The sequence below is a fragment of the Hypanus sabinus genome, assembly GCF_030144855.1.
Source record: "Hypanus sabinus isolate sHypSab1 chromosome 1 unlocalized genomic scaffold, sHypSab1.hap1 SUPER_1_unloc_2, whole genome shotgun sequence".
Lineage (NCBI taxonomy): Eukaryota > Metazoa > Chordata > Chondrichthyes > Myliobatiformes > Dasyatidae > Hypanus > Hypanus sabinus.
Window position 1 is genome coordinate 412593 of NW_026778909.1, and position 21858 is coordinate 434450.

Here is a 21858-nt window from a genome sequence, read left to right on the forward strand (position 1 = left end):
CACACACACTCACTCCATTACTGGGGTCGAGCCGTTCACAGTCTCTCTCACACACTCCATCACTGGGGTCGAGCCGTTCACAGTCTCCCTCACACACTCCATCACTGGGGTCGAGCCGTTCACAGTCTCTCTCACACTCTCCATCACTGGGGTCGAGCCGTTCACAGTCTCTCACACTCTCCATCACTGGGGTCGAGCCGTTCACAGTCTCTCACACACACACACACTCCATCACTGGGGTCGAGCCGTTCACAGTCTCTCACACACACTCCATCACTGGGGTCGAGCCGTTCACAGTCTCCCTCACACACTCCATCACTGGGGTCGAGCCGTTCACAGTCTCTCTCACACTCTCCATCACTGGGGTCGAGCCGTTCACAGTCTCTCACACTCTCCATCACTGGGGTCGAGCCGTTCACAGTCTCTCACACACACACACACTCCATCACTGGGGTCGAGCCGTTCACAGTCTCTCACACACACTCCATCACTGGGGTCGAGCCGTTCACAGTCTCTCTCACACACACTCCATCACTGGGGTCGAGCTGTTCACAGTCTCTCTCACACACTCCATCACTGGGGTCGAGCCGTTCAGTCTCTCACACACACTCCATCACTGGGGTCGAGCCGTTCAGTCTCTCACACACACACTCACTCCATCACTGGGTTCGAGCCGTTCACAGTCTCTCACACTCACTGCATCACTGGGGTCGAGCCGTTCACAGTCTCTCTCACACACACTCCATCACTGGGGTCGAGCCGTTCACAGTCTCTCACACACACACTCCATCACTGGGGTCGAGCCGTTCACAGTCTCTCACACACACTCACTCCATCACTGGGGTCGAGCCATTCACAGTCTCTCACACACACTCACTCCATCACTGGGGTCGAGCCGTTCACAGTCTCTCACACACACACTTCATCACTGGGGTCGAGCCGTTCACAGTCTCTCTCACACACACACACTCCATCACTGGGATCGAGCCGTTCACAGTCTCTCACACACACACACACTCCATCACTGGGGTCGAGCCGTTCACAGTCTCTCACACACACACACACTCCATCACTGGGGTCGAACCGTTCACAGTCTCTCACACACACACTCCATCACTGGGGTCGAGCCGTTCACAGTCTCTCACACACACACACACTCCATCACTGGGGTCGAGCCGTTCACAGTCTCTCACACACACACACACTCCATCACTGGGGTCGAGCCGTTCACAGTCTCTCACACACACACACTCCATCACTGGGGTCGAGCCGTTCACAGTCTCTCACACACACACACTCCATCACTGGGGTCCAGCCGTTCACAGTCTCACACACACACACACTCCATCACTGGGGTCGAGCCGTTCACAGTCTCTCACACACACACTTCATCACTGGGGTCAAGCCATTCACAGTCTCACACACACACACACTCCATCACTGGGGTCGAGCCGTTCACAGTCTCTCACACACACACTTCATCACTGGGGTCAAGCCGTTCACAGTCTCTCACACTCACTCCATCACTGGGGTCGAGCCGTTCACAGTCTCTCACACACACACACACTCCATCACTGGGGTCGAGCCGTTCACAGTCTCTCACACACACACACACTCCATCACTGGGGTCGAGCCGTTCACAGTCTCTCACACACACACACTCCATCACTGGGGTCGAGCCGTTCACAGTCTCTCACACACTCACTCCATCACTGGGGTCGAGCCGTTCACAGTCTCTCTCACACTCACTCCATCACTGGGGTCGAGCCGTTCACAGTCTCTCTCACACACACTCCATCACTGGGGTCGAGCCGTTCACAGTCTCTCTCACACTCAATTCATCACTGGGGTCGAGCCGTTCACAGTCTCTCTCACACACACTCCATCACTGGGGTCGAGCCGTTCACAGTCTCTCTCACACACTCCATCACTGGGGTCGAGCCGTTCACAGTCTCTCTCACACACACTCCATCACTGGGGTCGAGCCGTTCACAGTCTCTCTCACACTCAATTCATCACTGGGGTCGAGCCGTTCACAGTCTCTCTCACACACACTCCATCACTGGGGTCGAGCCGTTCACAGTCTCTCACACACACACTCACTCCATCACTGGGGTCGAGCCGTTCACAGTCTCTCACACACACACACTCCATCACTGGGGTCGAGCCGTTCACAGTCTCTCACACACACACTCACTCCATCACTGGGGTCGAGCCATTCACAGTCTCTCTCACACACTCCATCACTGGGGTCGAGCCGTTCACAGTCTCTCACACACACCATCACTGGGGTCGAGCCGTTCACAGTCTCTCTCACACACACTCCATCACTGGGGTCGAGCCGTTCACAGTCTCTCACACACACACACTCCATCACTGGGGTCGAGCCGTTCACAGTCTCTCACACACACACACTCCATCACTGGGGTCGAGCCATTCACAGTCTCTCACACACACACACTCCATCACTGGGGTCGAGCCATTCACAGTCTCTCACACTCACTCCATCACTGGGTTCGAGCCATTCACAGTCTCTCACACACACTCCATCACTGGGGTCGAGCCATTCACAGTCTCTCACACACACACACTCCATCACTGGGGTCGAGCCATTCACAGTCTCTCACACACACACACTCCATCACTGGGGTCGAGCCGTTCACAGTCTCTCACACACACACACTCCATCACTGGGGTCGAGCCATTCACAGTCTCTCACACACACTCCATCACTGGGGTCGAGCCGTTCACAGTCTCTCACACACACACACTCCATCACTGGGGTCGAGCCGTTCACAGTCTCTCTCACACACACACTCCATCACTGGGGTCGAGCCGTTCACAGTCTCTCACACACACTCCATCACTGGGGTAGAGCCGTTCACAGTCTCTCACACACACACTCCATCACTGGGGTCGAGCCGTTCACAGTCTCTCACACTCAATTCATCACTGGGGTCGAGCCGTTCACAGTCTCTCTCACACACACACACTCCATCACTGGGGTCGAGCCGTTCACAGTCTCTCACACACACACACACTCCATCACTGGGGTCGAGCCGTTCACAGTCTCTCACACACACACACTCCATCACTGGGGTCGAGCCGTTCACAGTCTCTCTCACACACACTCCATCACTGGGGTCGAGCCGTTCACAGTCTCTCACACACACACTCCATCACTGGGGTCGAGCCGTTCACAGTCTCTCACACACACACTCCATCACTGGGGTCGAGCCGTTCACAGTCTCTCACACACACTCCATCACTGGGGTCGAGCCGTTCACAGTCTCTCTCACACACACTCACTCCATCACTGGGGTCGAGCCGTTCACAGTCTCTCACACACTCACTCCATCACTGGGGTCGAGCCGTTCACAGTCTCTCTCACACTCACTCCATCACTCGGGTCGAGCCGTTCACAGTCTCTCTCACACACACTCCATCACTGGGGTCGAGCCGTTCACAGTCTCTCACACCCACTCCATCACTGGGGTCGAGCCGTTCACAGTCTCTCTCACACACTCCATCACTGGGGTCGAGCCGTTCACAGTCTCTCTCACACACACTCCATCACTGGGGTCGAGCCGTTCACAGTCTCTCACACACACTCCATCACTGGGGTCGAGCCGTTCACAGTCTCTCTCACACTCACTTCATCACTGGGGTCGAGCCGTTCACAGTCTCTCTCACACACACTCCATCACTGGGGTCGAGCTGTTCACAGTCTCTCTCACACACACACTCCATCACTGGGGTAGAGCCGTTCACAGTCTCTCACACACACACTCCATCACTGGGGTCGAGCCGTTCACAGTCTCTCACACTCAATTCATCACTGGGGTCGAGCCGTTCACAGTCTCTCTCACACACACTCCATCACTGGGGTCGAGCTGTTCACAGTCTCTCACACACACACTCACTCCATCACTGGGGTCGAGCCGTTCACAGTCTCTCTCACACTCACCATCACTGGGGTCGAGCCATTCACAGTCTCTCACACACTCTCCATCACTGGGGTCGAGCCGTTCACAGTCTCTCTCACACTCTCCATCACTGGGGTCGAGCCGTTCACAGTCTCTCACACTCTCCATTACTGGGGTCGAGCCGTTCACAGTCTCTCACACACACACTCACTCCATCACTGGGGTCGAGCCGTTCACAGTCTCTCACACACACACACTCCATCACTGGGGTCGAGCCGTTCACATGACTTGCCAAGGTTACTGAACCAGAGTGAGAGCAGCTCGAATCAATCCGATGGGTTCATTATCTCATGTCGGTTGCCTGAGGCCGAAGGGGTGTTCCAAGTATGAATCAGAAGGGGAGTGGATGGATCGGGGAGTGGATGGATCGGGGAGTGGATGGATCGGGGAGTGCATGGATCGGGGAGTGCATGGATCGGGGAGTGCATGGATCGGGGAGTGCATGGATCGGGGAGTGCATGGATCGGGGAGTGCATGGATCGGGGAGTGCATGGATCGGGGAGTGCATGGATCGGGGAGTGCATGGATCGGGGAGTGGATGGATCGGGGAGTGCATGGATCGGGGAGTGGATGGATCGGGGAGTGGATGGATCGGGGAGTGGATGGATCGGGGAGTGGATGGATCGGGGAGTGGATGGATCGGGGAGTGGATGGATCGGGGATTGGATGGATCGGGGAGTGGATGGATCGGGGAGTGGATGGATCGGGGAGTGGATGGATCGGGGAGTGGATGGATCGGGGAGTGGATGGATCGGGGAGTGGATGGATCGGGGAGTGCATGGATCGGGGAGTGCATGGATCGGGGAGTGGATGGATCGGGGAGAAAGGCAAGGGGACACCACATCCAGCTTACCGCCAACATCAGGGTACCCGGGGATTCCCTGACCTGCTGGAACATCGGTTCCGGGTCCAGAAGGCAAACGCAGACTGTGGCCAGTCCTCTGGTCTCTGTTACAGGAGGCGTGTGGAGAGGACGCAGAAACGGTGACCAGGATCCTGCCTGGACGATCCATTAGAAAGGGTTGGATAATCTTGGATCGACTGCGGAGGAGCAGAGACTCTGAGGAGTCCTGCTGGAGGTTTCTAACGCTACAGCATAGCCAGTGCCTTTACCATGGGGGAGGGGGAATGCTTGAAGGAGAGGTGAGGGACAGGATTTACGTAGTGACGGCTACCTGGAATGTGTAGGAAGGGGTGTAGGTGGAGGCAGATACGACAGAGGTGATTGAGAATGCGCAGGGAATGGAGGGATATGGACATCGTGTAGGCAGAAGGGATTAGTTCAGTTAGGCAGTTAACTACCAGTTTAAATAGTATGGCATAACGGTGGGCTGAAGGGCCTGTTCTTGTTCCTGTGAAGAAGTGTTTCACATTTTTTGCTTCACAAGAGATTTCCTTTGTAAGTAGTTTGGATCTGAGCTGCAGTTTATGAGGGTGACTGTGTTCCCAGCAACAACCAGAATCGAGGTTCCAGTTAAACATCTGTCCCAACTCCAGTAATGAGGGAAGGGGATTGCATTAACCCCCTCCTTCCTATTATGTTGAACTAGGCAGGAGGTCAGTGGATAAAACAGCAAATTTGTTAACTAGTTAACTGTACAAGTTTGTGAGTACGAAATTATGTTTTGTATAAGAAATTAAAGATGTGAATTTCCGATTTAGTGAGCCACATCATTGCGTCAGACACCACCGCAAATCACTGCCCCCAAATAAAGGGGAAAAGCTGTGGCTCCCTCCTGCATCCCGAACGGGCCAAGATTTGACACACAGTTTGCATTATCCCAGGGCTAAAGTAAAACACGGGTGCAGGAGCGAGAAATGGCAAGCAAAGCTATTCTGGGATCAAATGGGTCCACACTGGAAGCCTCTACTCCAGACTATCCCATGGCCAACAAGGCGAAGGTACGCTCCCATTCGTGATATTCCCAAATCCCTCTGCTGCATGGTTGGAAGAATTTGCAAAACACCATCCAGCCTCATCCCAAATCCCAAGAGCAACCATCGGGGAACAGCTCACCTAGTCATTTATAAAAATCTGAAAGACCATTATCTCTCCTTTTAGAAACCACTCCTACCCCCATCCTGCCACGCAGGGGACACCGGTGTCAGGAAATATTCAAAAATTGGAGCCCCATTACCAACATAAAACACTCAACACTACCCCAAAATATTTAGGAAAGTGGTGACCTTCAGTGGGATTGGCAGAGGAGGACATTTTTGTAAATTTAAGACCAGATTCCAAGTAATGCTAAACACAAAGGATGATTTAAAACTGTTTGATTCAATATACAAAACTATCAATATGTATTCAGGAGACGATATTCATAGTGGAAGATCAATAATTCACGATACAGTCTTTAATCCATCAGGTATACCCCACTCTGTTCACCGTACATCTGTAAACATAGGGTAATAAAAGTCAATAGTCCAGTAGACACCGTACAGACCGTCACCGCACTGAACCATCCACCAAAATCAGCCTCCTCGCATTCGTACAGATTATTCAAGTATTCCACTACACGGGTTCAGTCCCAGAAACACTTCCTAATGCTCAAACTTTGAACTAACCTTTGTTCCCTGCTTTGGCACTGTGTGATGGGACGGTGTGGAGGGAGCTTCACTCTGTGTCTGACCCCGGGAGTGTGTGATGGGACGGTGTGGAGGGAGCTTCACTGTGTGTCTGACCCCGGGAGTGTGTGATGGGACGGTGTGGAGGGAGATTCACTCTGTGTCTGACCCCGGGAGTGTGTGATGGGACGGTGTGGGGGGAGAGTCACTCTGTGTCTGACCCCGGGAGTGTGTGATGGGACGGTGTGGAGGGAGATTCACTCTATGTCTGACCCCGGCAGTGTGTGATCGGACGGTGTGGAGGGAGCTTCACTCTGTGTCTGACCCCGGGAGTGTGTGATGGGACGGTGTGGAGGGAGATTCACACTGTGTCTGACCCCGGGAGTGTGTGATGGGACGGTGTGGGGGGAGAGTCACTCTGTGTCTGACCCGGGGAGTGTGTGATGGGACGGTGAGGAGGGAGCTTCACTCTGTGTCTGACCCCGGGAGTGTGTGATGGGAAAGTGTGGAGGGAGTTTCACTCTGTGGCTGACCCCGGGAGTGTGTGATGGGACGGTGTGGAGGGAGCTTCACTCTGTGTCTGACCCCGGGAGTGTGTGATGGGACGGTGTGGAGGGAGTTTCACTCTGTGTCTGACCCCGGGTGTGTGTGATGGGACGGTGTGGAGGGAGCTTCACTCTGTGTCTGACCCCGGGAGTGAGTGATGGGATGGTGTGGAGGGAGCTTCACTCTGTGTCTGACCCCGGGAGTGTGTGATGGGACGGTGTGGAGGGAGTTTCACTCTCTGTCTGACCCCGGGAGTGTGTGATGGGACGGTGTGGAGGGAGCTTCACTCTGTGGCTGACCCCGGGAGTGTGTGATGGGACGGTGTGGAGGGAGTTTCACTCTCTGTCTGACCCCGGGAGTGTGTGATGGGACGGTGTGGAGGGAGTTTCACTCTCTGTCTGACACCGGGACTGTGTGATGGGACAGTGTAGTGGGAGCTTCACTCTGTGTCTGACCCGGGGAGTGTGTGATGGGACGGTGTGGAGGGAGTTTCACTCTGTGTCTGACCCCGGGACTGTGTGATGGGACGGTGTGGAGGGAGCTTCACTCTGTGTCTGACCCCGGGAGTGTGTGATGGGACGGTGTGGAGGGAGCTTCACTCTGTGTCTGACCCCGGGAGTGTGTGATGGGATGGTGTGGAGGGAGCTTCACTCTGTGTCTGACCCCGGGAGCTTCACTCTGTCTGCGAGTATCTGCTGCCCCGCAGCTCATACCTTCATTGCCCGATACACCCACGACAGGTAATCCGTCACCCTGCAGTAGACGCCAGGTTTAGTTGCCATTGCACAGCCCGTTCCCCAGCTGACAATGCCACTTAGGCGCCATCGGGATCTGTTTGAGAGGGTATCCTCACACACCAGGGGTCCTCCGCTGTCACCCTGGTGAGATAGAGCACAGGGTCAGGGTGTTTGTGTGTGTGTGTGGTGTGTGTGTGTGTCTGTGCATGTGTGTGTGTGTCTGTGCGTGTGTGGGTGTGTGTCTGTGCGTGTGTGGGTGTGTGTCTGTGCGTGTGTGGGTGTGTGTCTGTGCGTGTGGGTGTGTGTCTGTGTGTGTGTGGGTGTGTGTCTCTGTGTGTGTGTCTGTGTGTGTGCGTGAGCGTGAGTGTGTGTGTCAGCCTGTGTGCGTTTGTGTGAGTGCACACGTGTGGGGGGGGGGGGGTGAAGAGGTGGAACGTGCCACTCCGTGAGCACCTGTGTGCCCGTGTTTATTTGTCTGCGTACACGCATCCCCAGAGAGGCAGAGACCCCACTCACCTGACAAGCATCGACACCACCCTCACTGTAGCCAGCGCAGAACATCTTGGGAGTGATCTGCCTGTTGTAGAACTCCGGACTGTTACACTGGGCGTTGCTGATGATGGGGACCTCTGCTTCCCGGAGCACGTCGGACTGATGGCCTGTTCCCAAACATCAGACTGTCACTGGGTCCCCTCCGTCACAGGAACACACCGCACAGAATCCGGCCCACACATCTCTGGCTGTGCCCTCTACACAGTATCTACGGGTGATGCTCAAGAAGGCAACGTCCATCATCAAAGATCCCCATCATCTGGACCACGCCATCTTCTCTCAGATCCCATCGGGGAGGAGGTACAGAAGCCTGAAGTCCCACCCCACCAGGTTCCCTTCAACCATTCGGTCCCTGAACCAACCGGTACAACCCTCATCACTCCTTCACTACAGTAACACTAGGACCAATTTGTCCTACAACAGACTTTCTAGCTTTTCCAGTCATTGTGTCCTTTCTTGTAAAAGGAGTGTATAATTTACATTTTTATTGTGAATGTTCTAGATGTCAGGGGCAGAGCATTCTGCCCGGTCTGGGGGCTCCTGTGCACGAGATCTCAGAGGGTTGTGAACTCAGCCAGCCGACACAGAGAACAACCGTCCCCAGCAACGAGAACTCCCCCAGGCGGTGCATCCATCATTAGGGAGCCTCACCCCTGGGGACCTGCCCTCTTCTCGTGGCTACCATCAGGGAGGTGGTACAGTGGCCTGAAGACCCACACTCAACATTTAAGGGACAGATTTTTCCCCTCTGCTGTCAGATTTCTCAGTGGCGTGTGAGTCCATGAACACTATTTGCACCATTTTGTTTTGCAACGTGCAGGAATTCTTGATGCACTGCAGCCATAAACCACATATTTCATCAGCTCGTCATAATAAACCTGATTCGGATTTGTGTCTCCGATGCTCTGTGCCTGGGATCCTGCTGCAAGTCAGGTTTTCCTTGCGCCTGTGCTCGCGTGGACTTGAGCGTGCAAGAAGAGCCTTGACTTTGATCTTCACTAGCCCTTCCAAGAGGGTGAGGACACGGACAGTCTGCTAACACGCGTGGGCTCTGAAGGTGAGTTAGCTTTTCATTTTGGTATGAAGGTGTGTGGGCATGCTGGCCTTCATCAGGAGTCAGGACGTCACGTTGGAGCTCGACAGAGCTCTGGTGGGGCCGCATTGGGAGTTCTGGTCACCTGATGCTGCCTGGATTAGAGGGTGTGAGCAGTAAGGATAGGGTGGAGAAACTTGGGTTGTCTTCTCTGGAGCAGAGGAGGCTGGGGGGTGTGGGGGAAGAACCTGACAAAAGTTTATAAGATTATGAGGCATAGTTAGGGTCCGTTATCCCCCCCCCCCCCCCCCGGGCAGAAATGTCAAACATCAGATGACTCACTGGACATGTGAGGTGTGATAGGGAGGTGGGGGGGGTGGGTAACAGTAGGGCAGAAGATGATATAAAACCACTCAACCTTGGATCGGAGCGTATTTGTTCAAGGATGAATACCCTACCCCCGTCCTGGGCCGATAATAAATGGAGCTTTTTTCCAAAAGTCACGCTGTGAATTTCTCCATCTGCACCAGCTTGTTGGGATGTCCCAAACACTCTCTCAGGCAAAGCAGTGACATGGTGTCACCCTGCCACAGATTTCCCTCCTCTCTCTCCCTCCACCATTCCGCACTTCCTCGCTCTTCCCCGGTCCCGGACTGCTCCCGCCTGCCCGGGTGCTGCCTGACCTGCTGACTGTTTGCAGAATTTTACAGTTCAGTAAGATCTCATCTGAGGTGTGGACTGGGTAGATTGAGGGACATGGACACGCTCTTCTGCGCAAAGCGTCATGTCAAACCAACGAAGCTGGTGACACCTAACCCCTCTACCTCCATATCCCTCCACCCCCTCAACCTCCATATCCCTCCACTCCCTCTACATATCCCTCCACTCCCTCTACCTCCATATCCCTCCACTCCCTCTACATATCCCTCCACTCCCTCTACCTCCATATCCCTCCACTCCCTCTACCTCCATATCCCTCCACCCCTCTACCTCCATATCCCTCCACTCCCTCTACCTCCATATCCCTCCACTCCCTCTACCTCCATATCCCTCCACTCCCTCTACATATCCCTCCACTCCCTCTACCTCCATATCCCTCCACTCCCTCTACCTCCATATCCCTCCACCCCCTCTACCTCCATATCCCTCCACTCCCTCTACCTCCATATCCCTCCACTCCCTCTACATATCCCTCCACTCCCTCTACATATCCCTCCACTCCCTCTACCTCCATATCCCTCCACCCCCTCTACCTCCATATCCCTCCACTCCCTCTACCTCCATATCCCTCCACTCCCTCTACCTCCATATCCCTCCACTCCCTCTACCTCCATATCCCTCCACTCCCTCTACCTCCATATCCCTCCACTCCCTCTACCTCCATATCCCTCCACCCCCTCTACCTCCATATCCCTCCACCCCCTCTACCTCCATATCCCTCCACCCCCTCTACCTCCATATCCCTCCACCCCCTCTACCTCCATATCCCTCCACCCCCTCTACCTCCATATCCCTCCACCCCCTCTACCTCCATATCCCTCCACCCCCTCTACCTCCATATCCCTCCACTCCCTCTACCTCCATATCCCTCCACTCCCTGCACATTCTTGTCTCTAAGAGCTTTCATACCTGCCTTTACCACCACCCCAGCAGCACATTCCTGTGAAAAAAACCCCCACCGATCTCCTTTGAACTCTCCCCCCCCCACCTTAAATGCCTGAAAACCCACTCAGCACATCAATAACAGCTTCTTCCCCTCGGCCATCAGGTTTTAGAATGGCACATGAACTCTACCGAGCGCAAAAGACATTCATCTTTGTATTTATTTTCGTAACTTGTAGGGATTTTGTGTTTTTCACTGTACAACAAATTTCACAGGTCAGAAGCAATAAAACTGATTGTGGTTCTGCCCCTCAGTATTAAACATTCCTAACTTGGCAAAAAGATACCATCTGCCTACTCCACGTCCCTCACAATCTCATCCATTTCCGTCGGGCTCCCCTCAGCCTCTGCCGCTCCAGAGAAAACCACCTCCATTTGTAGCTCATGCCCTCCCTCATCCTGATGAGCCTCTCCACAGCCTCCACGTTCTCCTGTAATGGGCCGACCGGAACCGAAAGCATTACTCCCGATGCGGCCCAGCCAGTGTTTGATAAAGCTGCAGTGAAGCTTCCCGCCTCCTGACTATTTCCCACGGTAGGGGATTGTGGGACAAGAGGCCATGACTTCAGGATTGAAAGGAAATCCTTTTAGAAACAGAGGTGTGGAGAAATTACTTTAGTCAGAGGGTGGTAAAATCTGTGAAATTTGTTGCCACGAGTTGGCTGTGTATTTAAGGCAGAGATAGACAGGTTCTTGATTAGCCAGGGCATCAAAGGGTATGGGGTGAAAGCAGAGAAGTGGGGATTACTGGATGAAGTGGATCAGCCTATGATTGAATGGCGGAGCAGACTCGATGGGCCGAATGGCCTACTTCTGTTCCTATATCTTATGGACTAATAAAGGCAGGCATGCCGTATGCCTTCTTTACAATGTGGTGTCGTTCAGGGAGCTGTGGACGTCAACCCCAAGATTCCTCTACACATCAGCTGTTAACCGTGTACTCTCTCTCTGCGTTTGACCTCACACTTACCCGGATCAAACTCCATTCGCCATCCCTCTGCCCAAATCTAAACTACTTCCTATTCTACCGCATCCCGCGAGCATCAACACCCATGACATCACCAACCCGTGCGTCCCTAACCCAGCTACGCATGTTTTCCTCCAGGGAATCTGCCCTGAGGGAGCTTGGTTACGTTGCCAAATCTCCTCTTCAGTCCCACAGGACATAGGCTGACCCTTCAGCCCACCGAGCTGTGCTGGCCCTCAACCCCACACTCACACCGATCCTGGTTTAGACTCCAGACTCCCACCAGGTTCCACCCCAAGGGACAGAGCCAGCGGCAACCCTCCTCCCCCCACCACGTTCACCCACTCACCATAATATTCGGTGCTGCCCCACCCAGTGACAGTGCACAGAGTGCCTTCAACGAGACCTTGCCCCAGAGCTGGAAGACAGACTGGCTGGATGTGATCTGGAGAAAGACACGAGCAGCCCACCGTCAGCAAGGCGAGGTTGCTGGAGCAGGTCGACGAGCCAACACAGAAGGAGGACCCCACTGTTAACAGAGCATGGGGCATCACACGCGCCAAGTTCAGCGGGGGTCACGTCAGACCTGGCCCTCCCCAACGCACCAGGGAGAGCATCCAATGCGGATGCATCACGGTTGGTACGGCAACAGCTCCGCCCGTAAACACGGAGAGGTGTGGCCATGAGACCAGCCTCCCCTCCATACATTCACTGTCTACACCTCTCGCTGTCTCAAAGACCCCACCCACCCCAGATATTCGCTCTACTCGCCCCCCCAACAGGCAGAACGCACACCAGCAGAGTGCAGTACAGGCCCTTCAGTCCACAATATTGTGCCGACCCGTTAACCTACTCGGGAATCAATCTAACCCTAACCCTCCTACACAGTTCTCTGTTTTTCTTTCAGTGTCCCCATCCAAGAGTCTCCTAAATGCCCCAGATGTACCTGCCCCTCCCAGCACCCCGGCAGGGTGTTTCACGTGCCCAGCACTGTGTGATAGTGCACAGGGTGCTGTGGAGATTTTATGTATTGCACCCTAACAAAAATATAAAACACATTTTACCACGTGGGTGATGATAAAGCAGATTCCGATCTGGGCTGAGAGTGGGACGGAGACAGGGAGAGGGGGATCGTGGCTGGGAAAAGGGAGAGGGGAGGGAGCGGGAAGCACCAGAGAGACGTTCTGAAATGATCAGTAAACCGATTGTTTGGACACAAGCCACCTTGCCTGGTGTCTCTGTACCCGCACCAGCTCCCAGCCTGGCACTCCTCTGCCAACTGTCCCACATCCCTTTGCTCCTGCCCGATTTACAAACTCACCCCCTGCTCCACACTTTCAAACACAGCACGATACGGAAGTCACGGGGACCCGAGCCACAGACATTTGCCCAAGACTTTGGCACAATACTACTCCAACAGGCGCAGTTACAGCTTCTATCCCACTGATCTCGAACGACAGGATGGACCTGCGACCTCACAACCTCGCCCGCTGTGAGCCTTCCACCTTACTGTCTGCCTGCACTACGCTTTTCCTGTTCCTTGCAACGCTGGCACTTGGACATCCCCCTCCAAGCCACTCGCTGTTCCTTCATTGTCGCTGGGTCAAAATCATGGAGCTCCCCCCCTATCAGCATGTGGGTGGGCCTACACCTCGGGGAGTGCTCTCTGCCACCTTCTCAAGGGCAACTAGGGATGGGCAGTAAATGCTGGCTCAGCTGACAATGCCCACATCCCGTAAGTGAATAAATTTTAAAAATCCTGCAACACCGCAGTCTGCACTCTGCTTGCCTCGGTCCGACCTCGAAGTGTTGCTGTATGGAATTATCTGTCTGGATGGCACACAAACAAAATGGTGGAGAAACTCAGCATGTAAGGAAAAGAATAGGGTCGACACTGCAGACCGAGATGAAGTGCGAGAGGCCGGTTCACGCTGACAGGAACGTCAACTGATTACTCTTTTCCATTGAGCTGTGGAGGTCAGTAACTGGATATATTTAAAGCAAAGGTTTACTGGTGCTTGATTAGTAAGGCCATCGAGGTTATGGGGAGAATGGGGTTGAGAGGGAAAATGGATCAGCCGTGATACAAGATGGGCCGAATCCCCCTCCTGTGAAGGATGCCATCTTCTTGGGATCTGTCCTGATGCCCAGGATGAAGCCGGCTGAGAGAAGGGTCTGGTCCCGGAGGAACTCGGCCCGCTCTCCTTGAAATGTAACAGATGAGCAGAGATTGAACCGAAACATTAGGAACCGGGAAGAGGAGCGGGGACAGGAGGGTGATGCGAGTGACTCGGTGATGGGTGAAGGAAAGAGGAAGAAGAGAACATTCCCACCACCCCCCCTCCAGGGGCAGAAACCTTCCACAAACCTTCCATAGGACCTTACTGTGCAGGGAGAGCGGGGAAAAGTTCCGGGGAGATGACGTGGGGAGAGATGTCAGAAAGGCCAGCAGGGGTTGGACGGGTGAATGTGACATCCGAGGGAAGGAATTGCTGCCTCGGGCCCAGAAAGGGGTCACAGTATCAGCAGCAATCAGAGTATGCACTCCCTGTGAACACGTGGGTTTCTTCCTGGTCCTCATTTTCTAAAGATGTATGGGTTGGGGTGGTCAGTTGTGGGTGTGACCGGGATGGTCCCTGATGCTATCACCGTGTCTGACAAATACATTCAGCTTATTAGCTAAACCCGTACACCAGCTCGTTAATGCAAATATTTGATTAGCCAATCATGTGGCAGCAGAAGATTGTTCAGACCAAACGTCGGAATGGGGGGAGAAATGTGACCTGAGTGACTTTGACCGTGGAATGACTGCTGGTGCCAGACAGGTTTGAGTATCTCAGAAGCTGCTGCCCTCCCGGGACTTTCCTGCACGTCAGTCTCCAGAGTTTAGAGAGAGTAGTGTGAGAAACAGAAAACCAACACCAGAGTCAGAGGAGGCCAGTTCATGCTGACAGACACGCAAAGAATCAGGCGTGACAACAAGGGAGCATCTCTGAATTCATAACACTTTGGGCTACAGCAGCAGGAGACAATGGACCGACACACACTGGCCACTTTACGAGGTACAAAGTAGCCATTGTGTGTTAAAGCTAATCTAGGAATCTTTCCAAACAGGAATTGAAGGGGTTCACTGAGGCAGGGAGGTGTGCATGGACCGGAGGGGTTCACGGAGACGAGGAGCAGTGTATGGACCCAGGGGGTAGCAGGGACGGGGAAGCGTGTAGGGACCAGAGCGGGAGACGGGGGACGGGGAGGCGTGTAGGGACCGGAGCGGGAGACGGGACAGGGACGGGGAGGCGTGTGGGGACCGGAGCGGGAGACGGGACGGGGAGGCGTGTGGGGACCGGAGCGGGAGACGGGACAGGGAGGGGAGGCGTGTAGGGATCGGAGCGGGAGACAGGACAGGGAGGGGAGGCGTATAGGGACCGGAGCGGGAGACGGGACAGGGAGGGGAGGCGTGTAGGGATCGGAGCGGGAGACAGGACAGGGAGGGGAGGTGTATAGGGACCGGAGCGGGAGACGGGACAGGGAGGGGAGGCGTGTGGGGACCGGAGTGGGAGACAGGAGATGGGGAGGGGAGGCGTGTAGGGACCGGAGTGGGAGACGGGACAGGGAGGGGAGGTGTATAAGGACCGGAGCGGGAGACGGGAGATGGGGAGGGGAGGCGTGTAGGGACCAGAGTGGGAGACAGGGGGACGGGGAGGCGTGTAGGGACCGGAGTGGGAGACAGGGGGACGGGGAGGCGTGTAGGGACCGTAAGGAGGTCACAGAGACAGGGAGGGATTAACAGTAGAGGAAGACCGTCTGTAGTTCATGCTCCATACCTGAGAAGTTGAGAGATCTTCTCAGACGCAAGACGGCGATATCGTTGCTGTTGTCCTCCGAGTTGTAGTTAATAAAAGGCTGGTAGCCTGCATGGTAGACGACTGTCTGCACTGGCGTCTGGATGTCTGGTGACAGCCGTCTGACCGACCCACTCAGCACAACCCAGCGGTCGGCAAAACGGTTCTTCCTGACGGGGTGTGGATTGGGCGGGGGGGGGTGTTGCGGGATAAACAACAGCGATCAGTCCCATCCCACGTTATCACCACACACCCCCCCCATCCCAAGTCCGCGGCCCCGAGCAAAGCGGCCAGCACCCATCTGGGAGGGGCTGGAAAGTCTGAGATTGGCAACATCACCAGTCAGTGGTTGGACAGGAGCAGGAGGCAAGATGAGGGGAGGAGGGGCGTGAGAGAAGTGTTGAAGGGCAGGATCCAGGGTAGGCTGGGGGGTGGAGGGAGAGTGATCCGGGAGGAGCAATGGGAGGTTTGTGCAATTGCCCCAGGAATTGGGATTCATTTCAGGGTGGTGGGTGGGGTAACCAGGGAGGATGGGATAGGAGCATGTGGAAAAGCTGAATGGCAGCTGTACCCCACCCCCCCCCCCACCACAGGGAGGAGAGGCGACGAGGGGAAACGGAGGGAGAAGAAGCAGTTGACTCACTGGGGGAAACAGTGGGCGGCGGTAACTACCCAGTCACTGGCAATCAACGAGCCCCCACACAGGGGCGAGCCGTCGAACAGGAGGGCAACCTGCCACGGCCAGCGGCCGAGCTCGGCCAAGCGACCACCCACAATCCGGTCCACCTGCAGCTTCTGACGGCCACAGTCTGTAGGAGACAGAGACAGACAGGGATCAGAGTGTGCATGTGCGCAAAATCCCTCGCCCAGTCTCTGTGTATGGCAGTGAGCAGCATGCAGCAGTGGGCTGTGTGTATGTGTATCTCTGTACAGGAGTGAGCGGAGTGCGCGCGCCAGTGTACGGGACTGAGCGGAGTGCGCGCGCACCTGTGCACGGGAGTGAGCGGTGTACGCGCGCACCTGTGCACGGGAGTGAGCGGTGTACGCGCGCACCTGTGCACGGGAGTGAGCGGTGTACGCGCGCACCTGTGCACGGGAGTGAGCGGTGTACGCGCGCACCTGTGCACGGGAGTGAGCGGTGTACGCGCGCACCTGTGCACGGGAGTGAGCGGTGTACGCGCGCACCTGTGCACGGGAGTGAGCGGTGTACGCGCGCACCTGTGCACGGGAGTGAGCGGTGTACGCGCGCACCTGTGCACGGGAGTGAGCGGTGTACGCGCGCACCTGTGCACGGGAGTGAGCGGTGTACGCGCGTACCTGTGCACGGGAGTGAGTGGTGTACGCACGCCTGTGTACGGGAGTGAGTGGGTGACATGCGTTTGCGCCATGCCATGGTGAGGGACACTGTGGTGCAGGTTGGGCAGACACTGACGACAGTCGGATGGAATGACTGGATAACGAGGGCTCACCTTGACACTGAACAGACAGAGCGATCCCGGATGGACAGGAACTGTCAATGAGAGCAGAGTGGTTACTAACCAGTCAGCCAGGAAACACTCACCCCAGTGCACCATATTCTGTGATAGACCTGTCCCCACCGGTCGAAACCAGGGTTACATACTGACACACCCCTCCCCACCAGCACTGCATTGCAGTGACGGACCCATCCCCACCGGTACCGTACCCCGGTGTTACACAGTGACGGACCCGGCCCCACCGGTACCGTACCCCAGTGTTACAATGACGGACCCGTCCCCACCGGTACCGTACCCCGGTGTTGTACAGTGACGGACCCGTCCCCACTGGTACCGTACCCCGGTGTTACAGTGACGGACCCGTCCCCACCGGTACCATACCCCAGTGTTACAGTGACGGACCCATCCCCACCGGTACCATACCCCAGTGTTACACAGTGACAGACCCATCCCCACCGGTACCATACCCCAGTGTTACACAGTGACAGACCCGTCCCCACCGGTACCGTACCCCAGTGTTACACAGTGACAGACCCGTCCCCACCGGTACCGTACCCCGGTGTTACACAGTGACAGACCTGTCCCCACCGGTACCGTACCCCGGTGTTACACAGTGACGGACCCATCCCCAACATTACCATTCATACACTTAACCCAGAATTAAGTATTTTAAGAAATGCAGCTTAATTTAGTTACCATGGGAACAGGACACCCTGCAGTTTGCCAGTCACCGAGTGCTGAGGCATGTTCACACAGTAGAACTGGGCTGTCTGATTCAATCCGGGCTCTTCGATACGACTCTCAGAAACTGATAACATCCTGTAGATAGAGCTCAGCTTCACACACTGGGTCAATCAGAACAGAGAGAGAGGGTAGTGGGGAAGAGGGGAGGGCAACTAGCCAGGGTCCCCATTCACCATCACTGTCCAGTGTCTGGTTGTTACAGATGGGATGGGCTGTCCGCTGAAGAGTTAGAGGGGGACAAGGAAGTGGAGGACAGATTCAGCCTTCACTATGAACAGAATGGCAGAAATTCAAGAGTATTGGGGGTGGGAGTGAACAGTTTCCATCATTAGGGAGGAGGTGCTTGGGAAACAGGAAGGTCTGAAAATATACACCTGGACCAGAAGGACTTCACCCAAGGGGGTCTGAGAGAGGGGGCTGAAGGGGCTGTACTGGCACAAGTAATCATCTTTTAAGTATCACTAAATTCTGGAAAAGGTCCCAAGGACTGGGAAATTACAAATGTCACTCCACTCTTTAAGAAGGGAGGGAGGCAGCAGAAAGGGAATTATAGGCCAGTTAGCCTGACCTCAGTGGTTGCTGGAGTCCATTATTGAGGAGGAGGTTTCAGCATGGTTTCCTTAAGGGGGAATCCTGACTGACAAATCTGTTGGAATTCTTTAAGGAAATAACAAGCAGGACAGACCAGGGCGAATTGGTGGACGTTGTGTACTTGGATTCTCAGAAGGCCTTTGGCAAAATGCACAAATTAGGCTGCTAAACAAGAGTCCATGGTGTTACAGGAAAGATTCTGGCATGGATAGAGCATTGGCTGATTGGCAGGAGGTAAAGAGTGGGAATAAAGGGAGCCGTTTCTGCTTGGCCGCCGGTGACTAATGGTGAGCTGTAGGGATCAGTGTTGGGGCTGCTTTGTTTCCCGTTATAGGTGAATGGCCTAGATGATGGAACGGATGGCGTTGTGGCCGTTTGCAGATGATACAAAGATAGGTGGAGGGGGGTATAGTGTTGAGGAAACAAAATCTGCAGAAGGACATAAATTCTTCAGCTCTTCAGATGATTGCATTTGTTAGATTAATGGCCAAGAAGATCCATTTTATTGAATTGGAAAGAGATTAATCCTCCAAATACATTCCAATGGTTTTCCCAAACTACACCTTGTTTAAATCTAGAGAAAACAAAATCAGAAGTGTCAGTTTTGACCCTTCAGTTAAGTTCGAAGAAACTTGGAGACCATTTATTCAACACTTTCATATGATGTAACTTGACCTTTTCCGAATCTTTTCTATTATCCTTAAACATTTGGACAGAGGAGCGGAATTATTGACATTAGTGATTGTATTCGATGTAATATAATAGCCCAGCTTTGTTTAGTTCAGGGATTTTTTATTTCTTTTTTTTTGGTATGTTTTTATTCTATCATGTTGAATACATCGAGAGTTTGGGAGGTTTAGTACACTTGTGCTCTCGATAGCTTATACTCGTATAAACTGTTTCTTACCTATGTATTCCCAACCTCTCTGTATTACTATTGTTATTTTGCCTATGTTTGAAAATACATAAAAAGAGTTAAAACAGAAGGAATATAAAAGCAAGGTTGTGATGTGCTCAGGCTGCACTTGGAGTATTGTGAGCAGTCCTCAGCTCCAGATCTAAGAAAGCGTATGCGAGCATTGGAGAGTTAGCCCAGGAATTACAAAACTAATTCGGGAATGAAAGTGTTCATGGCTCCAGTGGGGAACCTCACAGAAACCTGTAGAATATTGAAATGTCCAGACAGAATGGGTGTGGAGAGGATGTTCCTTCACCAGGAGAGACTAGGATCAGAGGGCACAGCCTTAGAATTGAGGAATGCCCCTTCAGAACAGAGATGAGGAGGAATTTAACAACTTTAACAATCTGCCAGACGATGCCGAGGATGTTCTATGAGTCTGAGGTGGCCAGTGCTATCATGTTTGCTGTTGTGTGCTGGGGCAGCAGGCTGAGGGTAGCAGACACCAACAGAAACAACATTCGTAAGGCCAGTGATGTTGTGGGGGAGGAACTGGACTCTCTGACAGTGGAGTCTGAAAAGAGGATGCTGTCCAAGTTGCATGCCATCTTGGACAATGACTCCCATACACTCCATAACGTACAGGTTAGGCACAGGAGTACACTCAGCCAGAGACTCATTCCACCGAGATGCAACACTGATCGTCACAGAAAATCATTCCTACCTGTGGCCATCAAACTTTACAACTCCTCCCTCGGAGAGTCAGACACCCTGAGCCAATAGGCTGGTCCTGGACTTACTTCCACTTGGCAAGATTAACTTGTTATTCTTTAATTATTTATGGTTTTATATTGCTATACTTCTACATTACTCTTGGTGCGGCTGTAATGAAACCCAATTTCCCTCGGGATCAATAGAGTATGACTGTCTGTCTGTCTGAATTTCTGTAGCCAGGGAGTGGTGAATTTGTGGAATTATTTGCCACGTGTGGCTGTGGAGACCAAGTCGTTGAGTATGTTTAAAGAAGGCAATGATAGGTTCTTGTTCAGTAAAGGCATCAAAGGTGACAGGGAGAAGGTGGGATGGAGTTGAGAGGGAAAATAAATCAGCCGTGAAGGAATGGTAGTGCCAACATGATGGGCCCAATGGCGTAATTCTGTGCCTATGTGTCAAGTCTTATGGGGGGTAGGAGAGAGTGCGGGGTGCACAGGGCCAGCGGGACTGCAGAGACGGAGCAGGTGCATGGGGAGGGCTGGGAATTACAGAGACCGGGGGAGTGCTGGTGGGGGAATTACAGAGACCGGGGGAGTGCTGGTGGGGGAATTACAGAGACTGGGGTAGTGCTGGTGGGGGAATTACAGATACCGGGGGAGTGCTGGTGGGGGAATTACAGAGACCGGGGCAGTGCTGCTGGGGGAATTACAGAGACCGGGGGAGTGCTGGTGGGGGAATTACAGAGACCGGGGGAGTGCTGGTGGGGGAATTACAGAGACCGGGGGAGTGCTGGTGGGGGAATTACAGAGACCGGGGCAGTGCTGCTGGGGGAATTACAGAGACCGGGGGAGTGCTGGTGGGGGAATTACAGAGACCGGGGGAGTGCTGGTGGGGGAATTACACAGACCGGGGAGAGCAGGTGGGGGAATTACAGAGACCGGGGGAGTGCTGGTGGAGGAATTACAGAGACTGGGGAGAGCAGGTGGGGGAATTACAGAGACCAGGGGAGTGCTGGTGGGGGAATTACACAGACCGGGGGAGTGCTGGTCGGGGAATAACAGAGACCGGGGCAGGGCTGGTGGGGGAATTACACAGACCGGGGGTGTGCTGGTGGGGGAATTACAGAGACCGGGGGAGAGCTGGTGGGGGAATTACAGACACCGGGGGAGAGCGGGTGGGGGAATTACAGACACCGGGGGAGTGCTGCTGGGGGAATTACAGACACCGGGGGAGTGCTGGTGGGGGAATTACAGAGACCGGGGGAGTGCTGGTGGGGGAATGACAGAGACCGGGGGAGTACTGCTGGGGGAATGACAGAGACCGGGGGAGTGCTGGTGGGGGAATTACAGAGACCGGGGGAGTGCTGGTGGGGGAATTACAGAGACCGGGGGAGTGCTGGTGGGGGAATTACAGAGACCGGGGGAGTGCTGGTGGGGGAATTACAGAGACCGGGGGAGTGCTGGTGGGGGAATTACAGAGACAGGGGGAGTGCTGGTGGGGGAATTACAGAGACCGGGGGAGTGCTGGTGGGGGAATTACAGAG

The 21858-nt window shown here is 54.4% G+C and overlaps 1 protein-coding gene across 2 annotated transcripts in view; it reads right to left on the bottom strand.

Annotated features, from left to right (window-relative positions):
• Positions 1-18202, bottom strand: part of LOC132385392 (serine protease hepsin-like) — a 43790-nt gene extending 25588 nt beyond the window's left edge. Inside the window, exons 1-7 of one of the 2 annotated variants that reach the window (XM_059957433.1) lie at positions 18065-18202; positions 17363-17403; positions 16537-16702; positions 15876-16063; positions 12401-12496; positions 8354-8496; positions 7814-7978 (exon numbers count right to left, since the gene is read on the bottom strand). In XM_059957433.1, the coding sequence (XP_059813416.1) occupies positions 7814-7978; positions 8354-8496; positions 12401-12496; positions 15876-16063; positions 16537-16702; positions 17363-17403; positions 18065-18186 (921 nt within the window). In that variant the 5' untranslated portion in view covers positions 18187-18202. The remainder of the gene's footprint in view (positions 1-7813; positions 7979-8353; positions 8497-12400; positions 12497-15875; positions 16064-16536; positions 16703-17362; positions 17404-18064) is intronic. The other variant, XM_059957434.1, reaches the window with a different exon arrangement.
• Positions 18203-21858: the final 3656 nt, after the last annotated feature.